The 25,115-nt window shown below is 43.2% G+C and overlaps 2 protein-coding genes across 2 annotated transcripts; one reads left to right on the plus strand and one right to left on the minus strand.

Annotated features, from left to right (window-relative positions):
* The first annotated feature begins 3,726 nt into the window (after positions 1–3,726).
* Positions 3,727–10,936, plus strand: PRDX1 (peroxiredoxin 1). The gene is made up of 6 exons (XM_033067014.1): positions 3,727–3,828; positions 6,528–6,644; positions 7,477–7,630; positions 7,892–8,014; positions 8,855–8,985; positions 10,553–10,936. The coding sequence occupies exons 2-6, from the start codon at positions 6,539–6,541 to the stop codon at positions 10,636–10,638; spliced, it is 600 nt and encodes a 199-aa protein (XP_032922905.1). The 5' UTR covers positions 3,727–3,828; positions 6,528–6,538; the 3' UTR covers positions 10,639–10,936.
* Positions 10,937–13,668: 2,732 nt separating this feature from the next.
* MMACHC (metabolism of cobalamin associated C) lies at positions 13,669–23,435 on the minus strand. Its single transcript, XM_033067012.1, has 4 exons — positions 23,340–23,435; positions 21,251–21,445; positions 20,766–20,918; positions 13,669–20,225 (listed from the first exon to the last, which is right to left on the minus strand). The coding sequence occupies exons 1-4, from the start codon at positions 23,409–23,411 to the stop codon at positions 19,914–19,916; spliced, it is 732 nt and encodes a 243-aa protein (XP_032922903.1). The 5' UTR covers positions 23,412–23,435; the 3' UTR covers positions 13,669–19,913.
* Between the last annotated feature and the right edge of the window lie 1,680 nt (positions 23,436–25,115).

Here is a 25,115-nt window from a genome sequence, read left to right on the forward strand (position 1 = left end):
AGCCCATCGGGCCCCCTCATTGGGTTTGCCCCGCTGATCTCTGGTGCCCTCCCGGCCCGGTTCCCTCGGGAAGCTCAGGCAGCCCAGCCCAGCCCAGCCTCGCCGCTCCCGCCGAGCGGTGCAGTGATAAACGCCATGGGCTGCACTACACGGGGGGAAGCGGCAAAAGACGAGCCTGGCCCATAAATTCGACAAGAAGGGTTTGCATCTCCCCTACTGCTGCTTGTCGTGGCCTCTTGAAGCTGTTTCTAGGAAGACCGACTATACCCAGTTTTATTTGCAGCCCTAAATAACAGGCATCCAGGGAAAGTGTAAGGCCGATTGTGCTCGTTTTGCTTCGGCTTTTGCACTTTAAAGTGCATAAAGAAGAAGTGGCACTTTGTGAGAAGGCTGGGGCTCCTCTCCTTGCAGGCGGCCTGGAATTAATTTCCTTGTTTTCCGGACCGCAGTGAGGTTGAAGCAGGCTCATCCAGCTGAGTGCTCTCACTGCTGGGCAGGGACAGCCCTGCTCCTGGTCAGTCAAAGCTTCCGCTGGAGCAGACTTTGGCCTACAACTGAGAATCAACACTGCACCCAATCTTCAACACAACTAAAAGCAGCTAATCAGTTTTGACTTTTACTCCAGGCTTCCATCTTCACAAGCAATTTATAGACATTCAGATCTTAGAGTAAGATTAGATGAGAAATAAGGCAATAGATACCTCTGGTGGAGCTTTGAAGAGCCTGTTACTTATTTCCAGAGAGATAAATCTGCTGCAGATTCTGTCTTTTCTGTTCTGACTTGAACTCAAGCTCAGGAGGCTTAAAGGTACAAAGGTCAATTAATCTCTTGGGCATACATGTGACCAGATTTTTCTGTTGTACGGCCTGTTTTGACAAAATAAAGGAAAGTGGAAGAAAAGTGCAAGGACGAGACAACAATTATAAGTATCAGGAAGCAGGAAATGAAAGAATAAAGGGGGAGGAATCACTGCTGAGTTTGATTTATCTTTATGAAGACCCTGCCAATCACAAATCCATTTGAAAATCCACGATCTTCAAGCAGAAGAAGATGCTTGAATTATATAAATCTCACATATGAAAACTTTAATGAACCTCATCCTCCAGTAATATAATAGGGAGTAAAAGAGAAAAGGTAAGGAAGACTAAAACATTTTGTCATCAAAAGGCAGTGGTTATACAAACATACAGTAATACCTTGCTAATTGAAAAATTAAAAAAAATATATGCAGAGAAGAGGTAATATAAGACATTTTGACCTATAAATGCAGTATTCACTTGATTCAAACAAGGAAAGCTAATATGTGCATTATATATTTAATGGCATGCAGTTATTTTCATTAAAATGATTGTGCACCAGCTGCTTGTGCATAAATGCCCCATGGAACTTGTCAGCTGTTGACTTGTCAGCTGACTTTCTGCACACACTGAATTAAATTGTCCCTCCATGGCCAGGACTCAACTCTGTGCCTCTGGTAGTACCATGTGTACCTAGGAGGTTTGGCATATTCAGGACTCAGTGGGCTTTTGGCACATGCAGTGGTAAACTCCACAGGGATTGGGGGAGTGTCCCAATGTGCAGGCTTTTGAGGACATGCAGGGACTACCTCTGCTCTGTGCTTCAGGGACATGCCCAGTGTTGCCAAATCCATTACTAGTCCAACTCATCTGGAAATGTTTGATACTCTTACACAAAACCATTCTCAAATGCATGGAAACCCAAAAGTGTGGTAATGTTATGAAACAGGTCCAGTTTCTTTGCCTTTCATTTTACACACAGCAGGGCGTTTGTTTTTCACATCAGGGGTGCATTCCCAACCAAGACACATGGGAGACATTGTGATAAAAATGATGGATGTGAAAGTTAGCTTGGCTCCCAGTTTGGGTAGTTTCAGTGCTCTGGCACTGCAGGGCCTCCCAGCTCCTCTTTGTTGATAGATGAAGTATTTACTGTGTCCCTGTCTGTGTGGATGGGTGCACAGAGGCCTGCACTGGGCTCTGATGCTCCATGCTAATCAGGTACAAGCTGATCCTGTCTGGCAGCTATTTTAGCAGAACACAGCACCACAGTTACACTGCTGTGTGGAGAAGCGAGGTGGGGAGAGAGCTCCATCCTTCCAGCACCTGCGGGGGTAGACATGCCCTTTCTTTCCTGAAAAACATAATAGTTTTAATCTAAGTAGCATCTTATATCTAAAGGTTGAGAAAGGCTACAGAAACCCAGGTGCTGAACAAGGAGTGGCCCTGACAGTTTATTATTTCAAAACTTCTAAAAACTGATGTCTGGAAAGACAAGCTCAGAAATTAATCAAAACTAATGAGGCCACAGACATGTGAATAGAAAGGCAATGCTTACAGCACAATCCTGGAACAACCTGCAGACCATACTGGGTATACTGAGCATCTAAAAGTATGAGAAATGAGCATAACAATCATTAAAGGAGTCAGAAACCATGAGAAAGTCATTATTGCATTAGTAAACATGCCAGAGTTGCAGTGGGACTACATTGTTCTGGAGGTTTTGATTAGGATTGCCTGACTTTTCAGGAGTTAATTTGTTCACAGGTTCATTGGCCTGAGGGGATGGGGAGGTACATACATGTCTCAATATATAGACCTCAATTCTCATGACAATGCTGATGTTAAAAAGTAGCAAAGTTCTTCCTGTAAAAGATTAAGCATACTATAGAAATAGAAGTAGATAAATTAGTTGCATGAAAGTGAGAGCAGATTTTTTTTTTCCTGAGTATATATATACATGTTAATTTGCTTTCATTATTTAAGGATTAATTTCATCTGAAATGAGTCATCTCTGGGTGAACCGCCACGTGGGTATGGTCGCCCAGTTTTTTAATCCTTTGTGGTTTTCTCCTCATTACAATTTATAATCAGGTTTTGACAGGTATAAGAAAAACAACTGTAAACTGCAAAACAGATGAGTAAAAATCAGTTGGTGATACATTTATCACTTTCGACAGAAGCAAGCATTTTTGTCCTTGATATGGCTTAATGACTTTTAGTGTACATTATTTAATAAAGCTTTCACATTTAAATTCAGAATTTGACCCTTAAAAAGTCCAACAATGCTTGTCCACGCTTGAATTCAAAGACAGTGCTTATGAGGAATCACTGAGGTTAAAAGAGCAGCTTCACTACGGAATGATGCAAAACTCCTGAAGTAACTGTATCTTCCAAGGGTTTCCATCCTGCCACTGCAGCTCTCGGATTAGACTTTAAATTTAGTTTTCGTCTTTCTTTTGCTGACTTGCATGACTTGGATCGGTGTTCCCATTGATGGAGACGAATCAATGAAAGCCTTGGGAACGAGTGTCAGGGAGAGGGGGCAGTGGGCAGCGCAGAGCGAGAGGATGGAGATTGGATACCGCACCTCTGTAACACTGCGAACACACTTTGCTCTGTTCGTGAGAGGTTTCGTTTTACTTCTGTCAATGGCCAACACTTAATTCACATGAACGACATGCCAGTAATCCCTTACTCTCTGAGGACTTCAAAAAATCATAGCTCGATCGATTAAGGCAGTAAAAACTCGATCGCTTCTTGCACCAAGCCCATCAATCGTTTACAACCGCGGCATTGGGTGTTTCCACGGCAGCTCCCGGGACTCTCTCCAGGGCACGATCTGCGTTCCCCGTGCCCCGACGGCCCCGGATCTGCCAAGTCATGCTGCCCTTGCAGCGCTGCCGCCCTCCCTCCCCGCGCGTCCGCTCGCGAGATCCGCGCTGCTATAAAGGGGGCGGCGCGGCGGGGCTGCCGCAGTGCTGAGCCAGAGCCGCTGCTGCTGCTGCGTGTGCCGGACCGGCGCTCCGAGTGAGTGTGCGGGGCCGGCGGGGGGCTTTGCGCCGTGCTTCCTTTCTTTATTTTCTAAATTTCGTTTTATTTGTATGTGGGTTTTTGTTACTGTTTTGGGTGGGTTTTTTGTTCGCTTTCCCCTCCCCCTCTGTGCGGATGCGCCCTTGAGCGCGGCGCGCAGGGCGAGCCCTTTCTCCCCGCTCCCCAAGGATCGCGCTGCTGCGGCTGCAGCCTGCACCCCCGCGTTCAGTTCTCCCTGGTTTTGGTTTGGGCGTTTTTTTGGCGGGCAGATAAGTCCTCCCAACGCCTCGGCCTTTATCGGCGCTGCGCGGGGAGGAGCCGCGGGCCGGGCCCGCGGGGGGAGCGCGCCGAGCGCCTGCCGGGAACCGAGCGCCCCTTCCCCGAGCCGGGCGGCATCTCGCTTCTGAGCCTTAAAAACCCCAAACTCGAGCGCTGGATGCGGCTCGGGAGCATGCAGGGAGCAGGTTCTCCTGTCCCAGAGCTGTGTAGCGGCGGCCTGGGCGGGGGAAAGGCTCGGAGGTCGGCTCGGAGCCCCTCGGGCTCCACGCGTGCTGCGGTCCGTGCGCGATGCCTGCGGTTCGGTATCGCGGGGAACCGCGGCTGCCGTGGCCTGACCGCATTTCTGTGACAGGCTGATGGTGAGAGGCTGATGGTGTGTTTAGAAACGGCCTTTTGCTTTTGTTCAAGGCACCCTAAAGGTATGAAATAACTCGTTCAAGGCCTGGCTTATTATAATTGCAGTTTGAAGTTAATTGAGGCCGTCTGCGGCTGTGAGCAACAACGATACTCTGGCCGGATTCGAGTGTATGTGATTTATGGTGCTCATTCTACCTTCCTGCAGAATGAAAGGAAGTAACAATGATTCTGTGGTCCGCTCTCCTGCGGGTTAGGAAATGCGGTGGCTAAAAATCCAAGCAGACCACGCGCTGACCCCGCACGGAAAAGCAGAAGGGTTGGCAGGTCACAGTCAGTGAAAGCACATGGCTCTCTTGCCGTGTGAGGCAACCAAGGTCTCCTGCAAATATTAAAAGATTTTAATGTTACGAGAGAAAGGGGCAATAACTTGTAGTTTAGAAAGGGGAAGTATCAAAGAGCAGTGTGACCTTGAATACCTAGTGAAATACTCCAGAGGATTGCTGATGGAACAAATATAGAAGGACTGGCATAGTACTGAGCAAAAGGATGACCTTGAGCTTGGATAACAGAAAATAATGTAATTCAGTGATAAAAATGTGGGGTCATGCACTCCAGGCTGAGCAACTCTTTGCTTATGAGATAAAACTCGATAGGTGGAGGCATCTCAAATAAATACTGTGCAGGCTGTTCCCTGTCCCTTTTGCACAATTGCACTTTGAGAACCACAGCTGCATTTGTGGGTTCAGGATTCTTGATGTCCTCATGCCAGGCTGCTTCACTGCATCCTAAAAATGATCTCTAGTCCTGGCCACTGTATTCTCTCCCAGTCTGCTGCAGTTAAGACTAAAAACCCTTGGATGAGCAGATGAACATGGGATAAGGAGCTTTGTTGCACGGTTAGAAATGCTGAATGTGTGGGCACTTCTCAAAATGAAAACTGAGAGGTGGATTATTACTGTCAGGGTGTGAGAGAAACTTTCAAAAGCTAAACCATTGGTAAAAAGGCTAGGTGTGGGTTCAAAGCTAAATGTTTGACTTGTGGGCTAGTTCTTCAGGAAAAAAGTGCTGGCAAGGGGGAAGGAGCCAAGAAATGAGGTGCTCTCAACCCGTTTTAGAACGGACTTGGTGCCTTGCAGGCACAACTTGGAGCAATCCTTGGCTCTTGGCTTTCCTTAGCAACATGAGACTCAAGCTAACCTTTGAGGTATTCTTTATCTCCGAGAGAGCCAGTGCTGCAGTGTGTAGAATGAAGTGAAATAACTTTTAAGAATATTTGTGATCTGCAGAAATTAGGGTTTTTAGGGTTGCCTATTTGAAAGATTATGCTCTGGAAGCCTAAAGTGTTCTACTGCATTCCCAGACTGAGCAAAAATACTGCACAGGGTGTATTACAGATGACAAACTTTTGGGGCAGATAGCCAGAAGTAATGTTCCCTTGTCCTTGTGTACTCTTTTATTTTTTTTCAATAATGTAAAGGAGAAACAACCTGGCTATACCGATTTAGAGTTGGTGAAATTGTAGTCAACATAGAATGTATACTACGAGTTTTTCTGGTTGCAGATAGAAAAAAGGGTTTAATTGTTCAAAAGGTTAAAGTGCAGTTATGCAGAGCAATGTTCCCTGGGGATTAACGGAAGTTATTTTCTTTCAGAATCAACAGGAAGATCAAGTTTGAGGTCTTAAATTCCCTTGTAAAATTGAACAAGGTTCTTCTCATTGAAAGTTCTAAAAAACAGACTTTCTACTGGTTTTCTGAATGCTGTCAAAGCTCTAGGCGAACCCTCTCCCAGAGTCTGAGCTGTTACTGGTTAGATAACCATTACTGTATCTTTAGAAGGCCATGAGCCATGCATTTTAAAGTGCTGGCAGTCTCTATAGTGGCTTAACTATCCAGGTGTCAAAACTCATTTAACACTTAAGCCTTGTTGCAAGACCAAATGCTGATAAACTGTCTTTGGTGTTTAATCTAGATTGATAAGATAATTTGAATAAGTCCTTACTTCTAGGTGCAAATGTACTGCCATCTATCTAAACTGTATTGGTGTTAACTCCTGTCTAGGTTAAATCAAGATGTCTTCAGGAAAGGCTTTCATTGGAAAACCAGCCCCTGACTTTACTGCCACGGCTGTAATGCCAGATGGACAGTTCAAAGACATCAAACTCTCTGACTACAAAGGTAATTCCATGTGCTTCTCTAATTACACAGATAGTCTGGCCATAGGAAGGACTGGAGGGTATCTGAAGATACATCTTGGTTTGGTTTTGAAATGACAGTGACCACTTGGCAGTGAAGATCAGAACTTGTGCAGTAGCTGCTGGAGTATGCTTAGAAGGCTGTCAGCAGTGTGACTGAGTGTCCCAGGTGTGATAACTGTTACCAGTGAGCATAAAACTCCTCTAAACTGTTACCTTGCATCTGGCTCATTGCCCTGTGTCGTACTGAGACTGGTGTAACATTTCCAGACTGTGGAACAGCAATATCTTCTGCCTCATTGTCAATGGAAAGTGAATTCTTTCATCTAACCAACAAAGTCCCTTTCTCTGGAGTGGTGGCAATATGTTTGCTTTGGCTAAAAGCAGTTTCACTAAAAACAAAGGAAAAACCTAAGTTATCAAGTACTCATGTTGATGGCTTTAGAAATACATTTCTAATGATGCTGCAGGCTGCATGAGGGTGATGAGTGGGTGCAGATACTCACCTATTCAGTTAAAATGTCTCCTTGGCTGGTAGCCTTTCAGATCTGTGGCATTTCTCTGTTAGGGGTCAGCCATGGGATCTTCTGATGTAGCATACCCTGAGCTGTACTTGGGGCAAAAGCCCATGGGGGTAGACCCAGGAGACAAGCATTCCCTGTTAAATTGGATAGTCTGGGAGTCTGAGTTTGGGGACTTCAGTTAGGTAGGGGTTTAAGGTTGTTGTTTAGGGTTTTTTCTGTGTTTTGGTGGGGTTTGTTTGTTTGCTTTCTCTTAAAAATCTAACAGATTAACTGCTTGTACTGCTCTTCTAGGAAAATATGTTGTGTTCTTCTTCTACCCCCTGGACTTCACTTTTGTCTGCCCAACTGAAATCATTGCCTACAGTGACAGAGCTGATGAATTCAAGAAAATCAACTGTGAAGTAATTGGAGCTTCTGTTGACTCTCACTTCTGTCACCTTGCCTGGTAAGAATCAGCCTTTTAACCCAACAGACTGTTCTGGTGGCCTCAGTTCTTGCAGGAACAGAGTTCTGAGTGTATTCAAAGGCACTTGGTATTGGTAGTGCCAGGTGCTTCTGAACAGAACTGAGCATACTGGGCATCAGCTCTTTCATTGCTGCATGGCAGATTGAGTATGATATTGCAGAAAGGATCAGCTTCTGTTGTACCTTGAGCCCTCATCCTAAACTGCCCGTATTTTTAATATTTAAACTTTTCTTCTTTTAGGATCAACACTCCTAAGAAACAGGGGGGTTTGGGCACTATGAAAATCCCCCTGGTTTCTGACACAAAACGTGCCATTGCCAAAGAGTATGGAGTGCTGAAGGAGGATGAAGGTATTGCATACAGGTAATGTGCCAGAGATAAATGAGCTCGTTAAGTTATGTTGCAATGCATGGACATGTCAGATGAGCACAGAGCTTGTGTACAGGTGAACACCTGCAGCCAGCTGAAGCTGTTGGCTGTTCTAGGTGTGAAATGCAGTCTGTCAGACACCCCTACAAGGGGAGAAGCTCCCTGGGTCTCTGTGGTGCTTAGGTTTCCTGTGCTTTTAAGTTAAATTCTGCTTCCCTTTGACTGCCTTCTGCTCAGTACAGGAGTTTCATGCAGGTGATCTGCAAACTTCCATAATGCAAGACTTACGTAGTCAAAGTGATTTGACTATGATTACAAAGTGATTACAGTTATTTAATCTAGTGTCAAAGTGCAGATTAATTAAACCCCAAGTCTTTAGTCTACCGTTCATAAAAGTTGCCAAGGGAGCTAAACTTTTGCTAGCTCTTAACCTGATGTTGGAGGACTGATAAGCTGTTTCTTGTTGTCTTTTTGAGAACAGTTTGTAGTGAGGTTTTCTTTAATGTGAGAATGTCTCTCCTTGAATTTGTTTATTCCTTGGGTTTCTCTTCCTTTTTTTTTTGCCTGGTATCTTGCTTAAATAGGAAGCACTTCTCTCCTGTGTCAGTGCTTTGACTTGGCTCCTGTCCCTTCTAGTTCCTGTTGGGCTTTGAGCTGCTGCTGTTTCATTGCTGTGCATGCACCAAGGTGTTAGTTACTAGGAAGAGGTCACAGTAAATGGCACAAACCGTGCCATAATCAAATAGTGAACCTGAGTTTATGAAACTCACATCAGTCTAATCAGCCTTTCAAAAGCTGTGCTTAACTTCAGGGCTGGTTTTTATTTGTTTTTAGGGGTCTGTTCATAATTGATGATAAGGGGATCTTGAGGCAGATTACAATCAATGATCTTCCCGTTGGCCGTTCTGTTGATGAAACCCTCAGACTGGTCCAGGCCTTCCAGTTTACAGATAAACATGGAGAAGGTAAGAGTGTTTTTCAATTTAATGCCTCTAAAGAACAGTATTAACTAGGCAGGTTAAATCAAGAGTTACTGAAAGGTAATAAGTACATGTAGCTATCAATCTGTGCATAGCAGGTAGTTGTGACTGTTGAAATGCAGCTGGTTCTGTAAATCTGCTCCTTGAGGGACACCACAATGCTTCATCCTATTCCAATTATTTGTCCATTCAGTACTTGCTCATATTGAGATTTCACTTAAATCAATTTGGTGATGGATGTCTTGTCCAGCATACAGAAATTGTCTCTTTCAATTAGACACAGAAAACACTTGAGCCAGAAATTAAGAACATGTAGTAACTTAGCCTGCAAGAGTAATCTTGATTTAGATTCTGCTCTCAGATTTGGTAGGTTGAGACCATCAGTACTAATGTGTTTTATGCAGCCTGTTAGACAAACTACTTAAATTCCCAGAAAGTCTGCTGATCTTTGCCAATATATAGTGAGGATAAAATGGAGTAGAGTCTCTGTCCCCATAGTTCAGGAGGAATAAGGTGTTTGATACTGGAAACTTTTCTGCAGGAGTGAAAATAAAAAAAAAAAAAAGGCACTGCAGATAAAAAGTTAGAACCAAGTTATAGAAACTCAAAATTGCTATGCAAATGTTAGTAGTCTTCAGTTGTCATTAACTAATGACATGTGTTCCTGCTGGTCATATTTAATGTGCTTCAGAAATGGTAAATCAGTAGCAGGTTTTATTAAAATAAACTGCTCTTATGACTGTGGCATATAAACACATGTCATGTGAGGAGACATCCCAAACATTTGATGATGGGGTGGTCACATGTCATGCAAATAAAGCCATTTGGGGTTTACTATGCCTTTCGAGTATTCAAAACCTGGCAAAAAGTTTTCCTTTACAACTTTAGGACTGCAGTCACATCTAAATCAGGACAGACCAGAGTAAGATGTGTAGCAACACTCAGAAACTGAGCATACTGTGGCTAAAATTGCCAGTCCTGAGTGGAGCAAGCATCGAGCTTTCCATGGCAGTAAAGAAAGAACCCTGTTCAAAAAATGCTGTTCAGGGAGCTGCTGGAAGTTCGAGACCCATGCAACCTCTGCATTGTGGTGGTTTTTTGATAGGCATGTAGGGGAAGCAATGACAGTTGAATGCTTTTTCCCTGCCCCATGCAACTGGAGAGCTGTACCAGGGTGGATTAAAGATAAGGGGAATACAGACTTGGCTGGATCTGAAGAGATAAATGTGGTGTGGTGTTAGGACCCTTCTGACCTGGGCTGCTGGAGTTGGTGTTACCTTTGCTGTCAAACTTCCCAAAGCTTTTAAGTGGGGCTGGGAGAAGTGCTTGTGTAAAGGACCCACTGTTGCCTGGGCAGACACCTGGTTCCTTGGGTGTTGCTTCCCAGTAAACAAATAGAAACAAGCAAAACAGAGCATAATGTGACACTGAATGCACTGTCTGTATGTTGCAAAGATCTGTGCATGTTTTGAGTTGCTACTTTGCTTTAATGTTGTGTAAAACATGTTCTGCAGGAGCAGCTGGTAAGACTTAAACATTCTTATCATTTCAGTGTGCCCAGCTGGCTGGAAGCCTGGGAGTGACACAATCAAGCCTGATGTTCAGAAAAGTAAAGAGTATTTCGCCAAGCAGAAATAAACATTCAGCCTGAGTGGAAACTAGTATGCCTTACATAAAGAGCAAGTATCAGTTACTGAACTTAATGATTAAGTCATTGCATCTGAGTCAAGGGATCATGTTGTAGTTATAAACAGTAACTTTTTTACTTGAAGGAAAGTTTGTCCTGTTGACAGTACCTTCATAGCAAATCCTAACGATCAGTATCTGTACATCAAGCCCTGTTGACCTTAGTGACAATGCCATGTCTGTGGTTAGCCATGTGTTACATAGAACAGTGGTATCCTTTTGTAACTCTATTAAACTTGGGAAAAGAGCACACTGTCTACTGTTCTTGTATGTAGTCACCAGGAGGCCTGGGAGCAGTGCAGACTGCTCTTATAAAAGCTTTCTGTAGCTTTCTCGAGTCCTAAGGGCCTTTTACTACAGCCCCATTGGAATGGAGGGAAAAAAGACAACTGGTTTTCACGTTGAAGTAATAAAGTACTCACACTTTTCATGACTTGGCTGCTAGATGGAGGATCAGGCTGTTGGGCTTCAGCTCTGGGCACTGTAGGATTGCTTGGAGCATGTGACTGACAAAGGTGGGGCATCTCCTCCTGCACCATGTCAACTTAGTCATTCTGGCATCTGCTTTAGTCAAAACTGACTGTTCATGTCATTCTTGGCAAGCCAACATTGAGTTTGAATGCTGTCTCTATGGGAGTGGAATACTGGGCTTTCTGGAAAGCAGACTTCCTTGGATACAACATTCATCCACAGTCTTTCCCACTACCTGTCATGAGGGTGATAATAACCCTGTTATCCATTAGGTTGTAGTCATATGATTTAGATCAAAAGGGTGGCATTGTAAAATCTGGTACTCAGGTGTGCTCAGCCTTGTCTTTTAATCTTTGTATTTCTGATTATGTAAAACTCAGAGCACATGACTGCCCTTAAGTTACACCAAAGCTGTCACTGCTGTGTAGCTTCATAATTCAGCTCAAGATAGGGCTGAACTTCAAAGCTGAGGACTTGGGCAATGAGCTCTTGCCTAACAATAACAATGTAAGGGAGTTAGAGCCCTGTGATCTTCATGTAAAGATTAAACTCTTACTGGACCTTGTAACCACCTTCAGCTCAACTCATAAACAAGTTCTGTCCTGCTTAAAGTCAGCTGCTCCAAAGAGGAGGCCTAGGGCTACTTATGTCACTCAAAAGTGAAAGTTGTATGCCTTGAGTGGTAAACTTGTTTTGTACAACTGCAGAAAGTATGTGGCAGGAGCCTTGGTACCAAACACTTCAATATTTACTCAAGTAGCTATATGAAGATATGTGAAAGTAATGTTTAGCTGGATCACTTCTGTTTAATTTAAAAAAAAAAAATCCAAAGTCTCAAGATAAATGAGGCCATCTTCCCAGGAAGGCATTGACAAGTAACAGGAGCATTTATATGGTTCAAAGTAAAATGAATGTAAATCAGCATGTCTGAGTAAAAAGGAACCAAACTTTCTTTTCTAGCAAGTGAAAAGTTAGGGCTAAGGTAATGTAAAACTTAGTTGTTATATTAGCCTTGAAATGTAAAATTAATAACAGCAGTTACTTGGAGGGCACTGTGTCTCCAAGTGCCACATCTACATAGGTTTTTTAATCTTTCCTGAATAATAATTGCACCACTTACCTGGGCACCTTTCAATCCCCAACCACCCTCTCAGTGAAGAAATTTTTGCTAGTATCTAATCCAAATGTAAAATTGAGGCCATTTCCTCTCATCTCATTGCTCATTAGTTGGGAGAAGAGGCTGAACCCCCCTCACTACAGCCCCCTTTTAGGTAATTGTACAAAAGGGATTTTGTAGCTACTCAGTCACCTACCCCTACACACAGAGGATAAAGGAGTTCTCTGGTGTTCTGCTCCTAAACCTCTCCAAAAAGGGGATCTGTGTGCCCATCCCAGGCCCTGCGAGGAAGGTGAGGGTCTGAGGGTGGTTCCAACCCCAGCAGCTGCTGTGTCCTGCTGTGGCTGCTGTCAGGAGGGGAGGTCAGAGCTGCCCTGCAGCTCATCTGGCCATAGGAGTGTCCTATAGAAACATCCCTTGTGTTCATTTCTTCACTCCTCTGGTGTGAGGAGTTTCCTTCATGTTCTGAAATTTACTGTGTTCCGCCCACCTTGAGCTCCCCCACACCGAGAGGCTACAACCTGTACCTGCTTAATTATCACAGCCACAGGTGAGTGATGATGCTCTGGAAACAGCCAAGAAACAAAATCCTTGATGATTAGGAGCTGTATTACATGCATGCATCAAATGATTGACAGTAGGAATCAGTGCAATTAAACAATTTTTTTTTTAATTCTTCAGCCACATGAGTCATTCCTGGGAAGGTTTGCTATGCTGTCATTTTATTGTTTACATTACTTACATTTCTAAGAGCATAACACACAAAAAATGGGTAACAAATCTTCTTCAAACCAAGAAAAGTCTAAGTTTGTTTCTTTGTTTAAACTCTGTATTGATTCAGATGTAGCTTGGAATCTCCAGTAAGGTTCTGGGGCTTACATCCCACTCCTTGCATCATGACATCTTAGACTGGTGTAATTTTTATGATATTCAAGTGACTATATTTAGTTTTCTATTTTAATCATTTACTGAGGTGGGTTTTTTCCATGTACCAAGATGCAGATAGTATTTTCATTACAATTATTAATTGCTTTTGCTTTCACAATTAACAGGAGCCATATTTCCCAGTGAGGTAAAAACCTCACTCAAGCAGTGCTTGAGTTTGACAGGATGGGGAGCTGCCTAGTGGAATTTTCCCTGAAGATGTAAATCAGAAAGGACAGATGTGATATTTGCTGGGGGTATTTTTAATGTGTAAGTGACTGCATGTCTATTTTCATAGTCTAGGTGCTTATTATAAATATAACACTTATTCATTAATTTCTTTAGAATATCTTAGAATAGTCAGGTAGATAGAAACTGAAATCCATCTTACTGTGTCTCTATCCTAGATCTCTTAATTTGTAGCTGATTGCTGTGATTCCTGGGGATTTATGTAACAATTCCTCGAGAAAATAGAGTGGAAGGTTCATGGGTCAAGGTGAGGACAGGGAGAGATCACTCACCAGTTTCAAGCAAAACAGGCTTGGGAAATTGGCTTAATTTATTACCAATCAAATCAGGGTAGGATAATGAGAAATAACGAGGCTGCAGGGGAATCTGTGCTCTGGAGCACCTCCTCTTCAAGGAGCTTCTCACAGAAGCCTCCCCTGTTAACCAAACTTAGCCACAAGAACCAGATACACACACATGGTGCTCTCTCACATTACCTAGAATTTTTAAAAAATCCCTCATGTTTGTGACAGATATTTGTAATTAAGTTTCGAGATAATAGCATTTGTGCTGAAGCAACAGGATTTTTTTTGGTGTGTATAATACAGAGCTGTGCATCAGACATCAATTCTATATATTGTATGTCTGTATTGGCATACATAGGATGTGATATTTGATATTCAACATAAAGAACCTAACCTTTACTAGATTTTGTACAACTTGAGTTATTTCAAAATTAACAACTCCATATTTATATTTGGATGCTTAGAAGAAAAAAATAGCCTCTTAATATTTAAAGAATTATCACTTTGTTACAAAGCAAGCTTCTCAATAGTTTTGAAAAACAGTGTACGAAGTAATATTTCAAAGTACTATTTTCTTAGCAAGTACTCCAGGCTTTTTATCTGGCCTTTGTTGGATGTTATTGGATTGTCCAACAAATCAATACAGTTCAAAGAACAAAAGCAAGCATTTTATATTTCACAGGTATTGCAAAATTATGCACTTTGGTTAGGAAAGTATGTTTGCAAAACTCCCATGAAAGCTTTTAGTAATGTTACACATCAAAATAAGTTAGGTAAAGATTATGTTAAATTGCTCAGGTTTTTTGTATTAATAATCTGAAAAATGTATTAATAGTCTGACATTTTCAGTGGGTCTGGTGTTCAGTATTGCATTTTATGATAATCTGCAAATGTATATTCTGATGTATAGTGCTAGACAGATAGAGGACTTAAACCAGAAATGTCTTGTTTCTAATTTGCAAAGGATGAAATGAGGGAAGTTCAGAGTAGTGGAATGCAGCACACTTGGACAATTAATTCAGGAAGTGTTAGAGCTGTTACTGTCTCCTTTTTTTTAAATACAGTTTAATGGCACAAACAAAAAGAACACTGAACTAGGAAATCAAATGGTTTTTGCTCACCAATATAGTAGCTCTATTTTCAATCCTTGGGAAGAAAGAACAGGAGCTTGCCTTTAACCTCAAACAACTCTGCATTACCAAGAGCTGTGTGCTGCACAGCCCTGGGGCTGCGGAGAACAGGCTGTGAGCTGTTTGCAGTGTTCCTCAACAAGAGCTGAGCCTGTGGGAAGCAATTCTCACCACACCTAGTGATGAAAGGTTTGGACTTCTATGTGAAATTTGGCTCTTTCACCTGAAACTTAAATCACTGCACACATTATAAGGACATGTGTCTGAATTTAAAATGCTTCTGTGCAAGAAACCATTTGAGCATAGATATGTATGAAGTCATTAAGGTTGTACTGTCCTTTGACCCCAAGTCCAGTAGGTTTATGTTCCATATTCCACAACAACAGATTTTTGAAGTATCTGCACTGATGAATGAAACCAATATCCTTTGTCTAGAAAGGTAAAAAAGTCTTCAGTCTACACTTAATAAAACATCGCAGCCTAAAATGGATGTATTTCATCAAATTCCTTTTCACAGCAATAAGGCAGTTTTTTACATTTTGAAAGACTGAAGCAACAGTGAATGATTCAGGAACACTATCTGAACAATACTGGAAAAAGGTTATGACATGAAATTAAAACCTAAGGCTAATTCCTTTAAAAGGAATAAGAGGGTTTATACATTAGCATAAAAAGCAATGATTATGCATAAATTTAAGAAACAGAAAAATCTCTTCACTCTTTCTGTAATCCACTTAAAGGAATTTTCCTGTTCCATGGTTTGTTCTACATGAGGAAAAAAAGCTCAAGGAACTTAGGGTAAATGTGGTTGATTTTCAGAAACTTTTCAAGGTGTCTGGGGGAAAACATGCAGTTATTAAAATCAAAATTGCTTTCTCACTGAGTTATGTACAAACATTAACAAAGATAACATGAGAATTATAGGTGTAATATTAATGAATTATAGTAGCCATTTCAAATATTTGTACGCATATATAATCACATTTTGCAGATTTTGGTATATTACTGGAAAATTTTTAGTCATTCCACTAAAATATCTTACTGCTCATTTTATGACAAAATATTTAATTCTTTCAAGTTTTCCACCATATTTCCTAAGGAATGTGGACATCTTTTTCAGTCACAGAGGGAAAAGAAAAGCTCATTTGTGTTCCTTGGTACTCTCTGTTTCCTCCTTGAAAACCTAGAAGTGCTCTGTTCTGTTTTCTGAAGGGAACGTGATGGATGATGTGTCTCAGGGTATATGACAGCACAGGAAGCCAACGTAACAGCAAAAACTCTCTAACGAATACATTTGTCTATTTTGGTGGATGAATCTGTGAAAGTTCCAGTTGCAGAGGTGGAGCTGTTTCTGCTGCAGTGAGCAGCAAAACCACTTCCCTCAGAGGAAGAGTTTTGAACTGCTGCTGCTGAAGTCAGTATTCAAAGTTAATTTATTAAATGCAGTTTTTGCATGAGGCTTAACAGAGTGCTGATAACCACACTGGCACTGACCAGTAGCTGCCACTATCTTGTTTTTCAAAATACATCAGCCTTAGTCTGAGGGTTTTTGATTCAATTTCAAGTCAATGTGCACTTCCAGAAATATAACCCATGTCAAATAGTAGCTACACCAACACTAATTTTGGTTACAAATTAATAAAGGACCATGAATATTATACTGAATGAGTAAAATTATGCTTCTGCTCCAGAGGAGGGCAATCTAGCCCTAACAAAACCCAAAACAAAAACATGGCAAAAACCCAACCCAAAACTTCACTAAGACTTTAAAACCCCCATCAAAGCAACAAACCAGAAGAGTTCACTGTTCTCCTGAGGTTGACTATTTTTGTCTGACACACCAGCACTGATTTATACAGCAAAACATTTTTAGTTTTCCATAGTTTAGAGCCACAAAGTTTACAAGCCACTCTTTTTATGGCAGAAGGAAATAAGACAGTATCAGGAATTTAGTTTGCCACACTCTTCTTCATGCCACAAAGAAACTTTAGTGCTTGTTATTGCACCACTGAGATGTAACAGATTCAAACTGATACCAAAAACCCCCCAATGGTCTTTTCTGAGGTGTTTTTCTGAGCAACAGCCCTAATGGCTGCTGGTCAGCAAGTTAGACTGTGCTTTGTATTTAATTGGTATTGTCTGTCAAATCTTTAATTATAAAGTTATAGTTATAAAAAAATCTCATTTTTAGGTTAATGAAGTAAAAATAGGGAAAATACAAGGATAGTAAGAATGGTAAATGCACAAAACTATTACAAACTTCTTAATTCTCCATAAACTATTTTATTAGCTTGAAATATACTGAATACCTTGTTGCCAAAACTGAATTTAAATTCAAGTATCTTTTGTTTTTCCTGTTCAGCTCTTGAATACTCACCCTACTGGTTATACTGAGGAAAAGAGTCTTTAATAATGTTTAAAAATTAGGATTTAGAGAAAAACTTGTCTAAAAATGTAAAATGCGATACTTGAACTCGTAAATCTATCCAAGTATTTGCAATTACTTGTTTGACATTTGCAAGGGCTGAAACTAAGAATGCCTTCACAATGCCTCAGGGTCCAGGGATGATCCATTCCTCACCATGTCTGGTCTTGTCCCAGGAGATAAGTCAAACAGGTTCTCAAACTTCAATTTTATAAGACAAAGGCCATTATACTCCAACCAGCAAGGGGAGAAAACTACTCACTGCAGCTGTGGAACTCAGTGAGCTGGCTAAGAGAAAGAAAGTAATGCCTAATCAGTCACTCCAAAATCACTGTAGTAGGAATGGATATTGCTAAATATTTGTGCTCTGTTGTGCCTGACACAACTGTATTCCCAGAAGCACGAGGAACATGGATTTGTGACTCAGTGTTCACTAAAAGGTTTTGACCAGTAAAAATTGCAGTACTTCCAGGTCTTACTTCAATGCTACTGAGGGAAAGTCCCTCAGTTATGTTTCACTGGACATCTGGAACTTTTGTTACTGTTAACAACAGAGGAAGAAATGAAAAGTGCACTGTCATGGTGCTTGCTGTTAATGCTCTTGCTGAAATGACCTGGGCAAGATAAACCTTTATTAGATTTACTCATAATGTGCTGTAGGTTTTATTTTTTTATATCCCCGTGGGCCTGTGTTAATAGTTTACCAACTTCTGCTAAGATAAATTTTTTCCTTAGTTTTCAGATGCTGGACTGTGTGTGTCTTAGGTAGTGCACTCTTTTCAGGATATTAAAACCACCATGATTCATTCTTGCTTGAACATCTTGAGTTCTCCACAAGTTAACAATTGCATTGTTAAATAAAAATACTCAGTACTGAGGTTTACTTACAACTTTGTATATTTGGTAACCAACATACCATTTGAAGATAAATATATTACAGAAATTGAAATGCAATGGCCACAGTAATCTGTTTAATAAATTAAGGCAACATATTACATTGTAAGAAATCAATACCAAAAAATCAAAATATTTTACTTTAAATTGTAATGTAAAAAGATAGATTTGATTCAAATCTGTATTTATCCTTCTAAGACAATCAACATTTTGTCTTTGTTACTAGTATGAGCCATTAGCTCAAATCCCTGTTAAATCACAGTTCAGTGGAAAAGTTCTGAAACAGAAAACAAATTTGAACCAGAAATAATTCTGTAACAAAAGAACAGATTTTAAACAAATTTCGTTCTTCACCTTAAATTAAACATCACAGTACCTCTATCACATTCTAAGTCAGGTGTCTGCCTTAATCAGAGACAAACAAAGCATGGAAAGCAACTAAGACATTTCATAACAGCAAATGCAGTGAACAAATCCAGTGATCACACCTGGGAAGCAAACTTGCTATCCTGAATTTGGATTACAATGAGTTAATGTACAGACTAGGAGCAACTGTATCAAGCAGTGAACAGTGGTGAGGGCAACCTTCGTGGTGGAGTCTCCAAAAGATTTGAAGAATCCCAACAAAAAAAGAAAAGGCTCAGTTCTGCAAAGTGAATATTTCTTCATCGTGTTGATACCACCAAAAGGAAAAAAGTGCCTGTCCATTTGCAGCATTGCACTGCAGTCTAGTAAAACAAACTCCCACAAAATATTATTTTAATGTATTATTTTAACGAGTTCTGAGCCTCAAATTGCTCAAAGATAAATTAATTCCTGGTTTCCAGGTGCACTGTAGCCTCTGAACAAATATAACAGGACAAAGTTATGCAAAAAATGTTATGTTTCTGTCTGAACATGCTTTATCCAGCCATATAAGTAACGTGAATGTCATTAATATTTTCTTTTCTTCTGTGCTTGTTTGCCTGTGCACTTTGTGCCATGGCTTTCACGTGTATGCAGGTTTACAATCTTCCCCACACAGAAAGCTCACCAGGAAACTGTGGCAGGAACTGGGGGCTGTGCTGTGTGCTGGCACTGAAAAATACTTCTAACACAAATACCTTAGAAAAGGCCACAAGAATTGTCTTTTTCAGTCAGTTATCTTAACGTGAGTAAAATCTCCACTCATATGGACATTCCAGTTAGTTGCTCTATAAACGGATAAATGCTTAAATGTGACTTAGGCAAAACTCTAAGGACTGGACATCTGTTCCCTAAGGAGAATCGTGACACAGGATAATAAAGTGCTGGCTAAAAAAAAAGTATCTGTCCCAAGTTTAGACAAAATCAAACTAGCAATGACTAATTTGCTTTTTACGCTTACAAAGAATAAAACCAGAATATTCGGAAAGAAAATTCTTGAGAACAAAAGTGATTTCTCTAATGAGCAGCATGGATTTTAAAGTTGCCAGATGTCTAAACTCTCCCAACCAAAGGCTAATTGGCACCTTCCTGGACTCTCCAAAGGACACCCCAGATCAGCAGCAGCACAGAACAGAGAGCTCCCACCTCCCCCAGACCGAGGAGCAGTTCCCCTCTTTGGGAAGCTGATGTTTGCATTGAGGCTGCTCGGATTTGCCATCTCTGTATCAGCATAACCATCCTCTTCTCCTCCTCCTCCTCCCCCTCCCCGGGAACAGCCGGTGCTCATGAGTTACCCTTTGCTGCCCTCTGCCCTCCAGCAGCCGCTCTCAGTGAAATGTGATTCTCTGCGCTTCCTGTGAGAGCCCCAGCAGCCGGAATCTCTCGGCTGGAGGAGTGGCAAAATAGGCTCTTTGCTCCTCCGAGTACCTTTCCTTCACTTCAATGATGTCCCTGTAGCGGCCGTCCTGCCAATGGAAATTGAACTGCTCCAGCAGCTCAATCCTTTTCTCCTCCTGGCTCACACAGTCAACAGGGGCAGGTTGTTCAAGGAAGGGCACCTGAATGTCTGGGAAGAGCAGGAGACCCCGGATAGCAAACCAGCCACCATACTTGGGATGGATACAAACGCCAAAGATCTTCTGTAAGGAAAAAAAAAATCTAGGCTGTCTCACTTTTTGTCGAATCAAGGTTATTCAAAGCATCAGATGCTTCTCACTCTCCCAGCCTTCTCTTTGAGTGCTGCACAGAGCAGAAGGGAAAACCTTCCTGAACTTGTGGCTTGAAGCACTGCATTTCACTCCCATTTTCTTGTGCCCACACACACTTCCCTGGAATGTGGGGAGTGGTTCCTTCCTGAAAATCTGTTACAGAAATTAACCACAGAGCATTTTCCCCCCAGTCTGTAATGCTCTAAGCAACAGGTTTTCCTTTACACTGCCATTTATTCTTCTATCTAAGTAGGTTTAACAGATCAAGACACTTCTCTCCATGCACATCTCCCTACTACCTTGAAGAATCTTGGAAGCTTCCAATTCCCACCCGAAACATTTATGAACCTGTATGTGCTCTGGACTTTGTAGTTTCCTGCAAGATGAACTAGTGACTAGTGAGCAAATAAGCATTGTACAATTCAGTGGTTGCAGTTCATTGGTTCTTTCCAGACTGTGTTTCTGCCTCACCTTTTTACCCCAAGGATCAAGCTTCACATCCTTTCTCTGGTAATAATACGCAGCTCCAGCAACGTGGGCAGCTGTCTGTGCCAGGAACTTGGGCTTTCGGCTCGGCAGCATCTCGTAATCAAACATGACATCCACCCTCTGGTCAGGGAATTTCTGGGAAAATTTGAAAACATCAGCCCAGGCTCATGGCAAAAGCTGTGAGTCTGCAGGCACATGAGAAGTCTGCAGACTCCCACATCCTGCTGCTGAGTTCTATCAGCAAGTTTGAGGCTGCGGGCCTGTAGAGCTCCCTCACAGCTGTACGATGTAACCCAGAGGCACAGCATGCAAATAAACTATCCAAAGCCTGCTGATGCTCCCACCTTCATGAATAATGCTTCACCCTTCCACAGAGCAGGGCAGGAACCTGCAGGGCTTTGTCTGCTGCTCAACCCACCTGGTTATGTGCCACAACACTAAATGGAATTGGTATTTCAGCTTCTTACCTCCTTCACACGAGATAAATGATGGGAAACACATTGATCCACAGGATCCCTGATGATTTTTAATCGTTCTTTGTTCACAAAAGGCTTAAGGGCTTTGTCAAACATGGAAGGCGTGCTGAGGACCACAAAGGCCAATGTGTCATCTGGGTATGGGAGGTGGAAGGCTGGCTGAAGAACAGCATTGTACCACCCAACCTGGCAAAGAAACACAAATTTCCATTAGAACACAGACACCACTCTAGTGGATATGCAGGAATGTAAAAAAGTGGAAATAACTGCAGCCCCCTTCATTTGCAATCCAGATGGGCAACCTGCCCAGGGCCTTCCTTTCAAACCAAGTTGTTTTGCACACCAGGATTCACAGTTTGGGGGAAGCTGTGCTGTGAGCTGTGAGATAAGAATCACATTCAGCTCCAGTCTGTCCTTTATCCAGCTCTGCTCAGAAACCTAGAGGGAAGTATGAGCAATCAGTCTTGCCAATGCAAATCAGATGGTTTGGTTCAGATAAAGCTTTTACAGTTCTTTTTTTTTTTTTTCTCTTATCTTGGGCCAGAAAGAAACTGGTGCTTCTGTTTTGTGTGACAAGTTGCATGTTTTACTTCTTCTGCAGGAAACACTTGCGTGGAATAAAGGCTGTGAAGCTCTTGGCAGTGCTAAACCCCCCTAAAAACGTTACCAATGGATTGGTAATCCATGTAGCACATGGATTATGATACAGCCACATATGAATATTTCATTCCAGGGCTGGACATGTTATAACACAGGCCAGAAATGAGAGATCAAGGCAGGGCAGCAGGAAGCATGACCAGGAGGACAGGGCTCAGACCTGCAGCTGGCAAGTGCAGGAGGAAATGGCCCAAACCCCCTGCACCCCACTCCTAATGCCCTGCACAGTAACATCAGTCTTTTCATAGGTTATGGCAAGTCCTTCTCTCCCGGGGTGCCACAAAGGCCAGCTCTAACAGTCTGAGAGATGCTGAGTAATGGAACATTAGGTTTGAAAATGAAACATAGTGCTTATTCTAAATAATCAGTGAAATGACTCTAACAGTGACTCTGCAGCTGGCAGTGGCAGCCACACTGCCCATCTGGAAACACAGAACAAAAACTAGGTTCACTATAAAGCTTATACATTCTTACATGAACCTCTAAATTTAATCAGTTTTGTGGCTCTAAAGGTGTTTAAGTGAGATGTTACAAGGAATTAGAGAAATGTGAATCTAAGCTTTGCTGGTTTCCCAGTAAAGGGCAGTCAGTGCACCAGGGCTGGCTGTGTCAGAATGAAATCTGGAAAGAGCCAGGAGGATAAAAGGTTTCCCCTCTGGTAGCTACAGTCCTTTCATCTGGGTTCTGCCCCGAATTCTGCTCATGTGTTTTTGGCAAGCAGCATTAAATTTTCCAAATTCTGGAGGCACCTCTCTCATTAATTCCCTCACCACCTCACTGCATTATACTTTTTATGCGAACAAGATCATAGCAGGAAATAAGAATATTTCAGGTGGCAGATACAACACTCCCCAAAGGAAGGGCACATTTATTGCAGACTGATTTGTGTTCGATGTTGCAGATTGATTTATATCAGATTGCCCTGGGGCGGGCAAGGAAGGAGCCCCTGCATTTACAGCTGAACAGAGGAGAGTGCCTGCAGAGGAGCCCTTCCAGGGGCAGAACAGCAGTCAGAGGCCATTCAGGAGCGGAGGAGGTGGTCAGCACTTCCAGACAGGAGCTCCCACACTTCGATTAAAATTTAAGCTTGCCTCGAGGACTTTGCCGCCTGCTGGGGCAGATGTGTCATTACGTAACTCCCCGACCCCGCTGGTCAGGGCCGCACCGAGGGCCGGAGCAGCCGCTGGGGTCACCTTGCCCCGCGCTCCCGGGCGGGCCGGCCGGACCCCGCGCTGCGCACCGACCCGCGGCGGCTCCGCGGGGATTCCGGCGGCGCTCGGCCGAGGGGCGCCCCGAGCTCCCCGGGGCACGGACCCCCGGCACCCCCGTCCCCTGCGCAGCCCCGGGACTCGCTCCCGCCCCGCGCTCCCGCAGCTCCGCTGGCAGTGACGTCGCTCCCATGACGTCACGCTGACGTCATTACCTTGAAGGCGTGCGCCTCGAGGCCGAGCGGGCCCAGCGTGCTGCGGAGCCGCTCCGCCACGCGCCGCTCCATGGCGGCGGCGGCGCGCGGGGCATCACGGGAGCGGTAGTTCCGGCCTGCCGGGACCCCCCGCGCCCATCCCAGCGTCGCCTAGGAGACGGCGAGGTGCGCAAAGCACCCCGGGAATCGTAGTGCGCGACGCCCTCCCCTCCACGCCGGCTCCCCCAGAGGGGACTCCATGTCCCAGCATGCTCAGCCCACTCCAGCCGGGGTCCTCTCACGATTCCCGGCCTTGTGCCCGTCCCTGTCACACCGCCAGGGATTAGGTGTATTTTCCTGTGCTTGCGCTCTGTGGGAAAGCCCCACCTGTCCCTGTGGGTGGGTTCTGTTCGCTGAAACAGTGAGGCCACTGTGCTTTCTCCTTTCCCCTTCTGAAAGTACATTTTATTTGCAGATTCCATATTCCCTACCAATGTATTTGCCATACTGGAGACCGAGCCTCAGATCTGGATCTCTTTACCCTAATCTTTATAGCTGCTTATCACAATCTTTATAGTACTTGTGCAATGCTCTCCAGCCTGCAGTCCTGGGTTTTATGAAGTTCAGGACACCAAATGTGCAAGTTCTTGGGAACAGAACTACCTCAGATATGCAAACTTATTGCTCTGCAGAGTTTCCTTGCATCTTCTAGTACGCCAAGAGTTCCTCCATTTTGTATCCATGCCTTCTGTATTGGGAGGGCAGATGGATCCCGTCAGTCATGTTTAGAATTACGGTTTGTTCTTTCCAGATATGCCTGTATTTCCAGCTTGTGAAGTTGAACCAGACCACTGACTATGTTCTTTCTTGGATTAAATTGTAAGTAATCCTCGTGCAAAATCTGTTTCTGCCCATCCGCTCATATCATTGAATATCTCAGTCTGTGAATTGACTAAAACAGGAAAAAGCTCCAGCAGGAGCAGATCCGTAACCTATGAAGCAGTGAAAGTAAAGACAGTGGAACAAAGCACAGGTAACTCTTACACAGATCACTTCTTGTCTACGTTTCTGAAATCCTGTTGAAGAAACAACAGGCTGAGTGTAGCCTGGCACAAGGTTGGTCCATGTCCCTGCTCAAGTGGGCAGTAAGAGTTGGATGTGAGGCAGAAAGGGCTTTGCATAAGAGGTCTTTGCCTATGTTGGCATGCTATATGTCCAGCTCCTTTCTTTTTCTCAGTTGTTCTGAGATTTTTCTGAAGGGTTTTATGCTGTGCTGGATCAGGGGGTGACTCTGGAAAACACTTGGATGTAGTTGTCCCCTCTCTCTCAAGTGCTACTGCTGAGCAGCCACAAAGCTCTGTCTAACAGAGCACAATCTTACAGTTTGCACAAACTCAGGATGGAAGCGTGGAGCACTCTCCAGAGGCTGGGCCACATCAGGTGGAGGGGATACCCCTTCAGGGAATTTGGGAATGCCCAGGTCCACGTACACGATGTTCTGCAGGAGCAAGTGCAGCTCCTGCATGTGAAGGGAATCAGCTGCAGGAATGTGTCACAGGAGGGTGCTGCTGGCTGGCGGCTGCTCAGAGCTCTGCAGGACAGCTCTTGTGGCAATTGCTTCCACAGGCACTGGATTGGCAAGCTCAGAGATGCTGGGGACTGATCTCTCATCCTGCTGCTCTCTTTTGCCAGCTGTCCTTTGCACCTGCTTGTGGAGCACAGTTCATTTCCATGTGTGGCTCCAGCTTTACTGATGCAGAAGGTGGCAGATTTGCCACCTTTGTGAGGTGGGGTCTT

This window comes from Catharus ustulatus, chromosome 9 (genome assembly GCF_009819885.2).
Source record: "Catharus ustulatus isolate bCatUst1 chromosome 9, bCatUst1.pri.v2, whole genome shotgun sequence".
NCBI classification, from domain to species: Eukaryota; Metazoa; Chordata; class Aves; order Passeriformes; family Turdidae; genus Catharus; species Catharus ustulatus.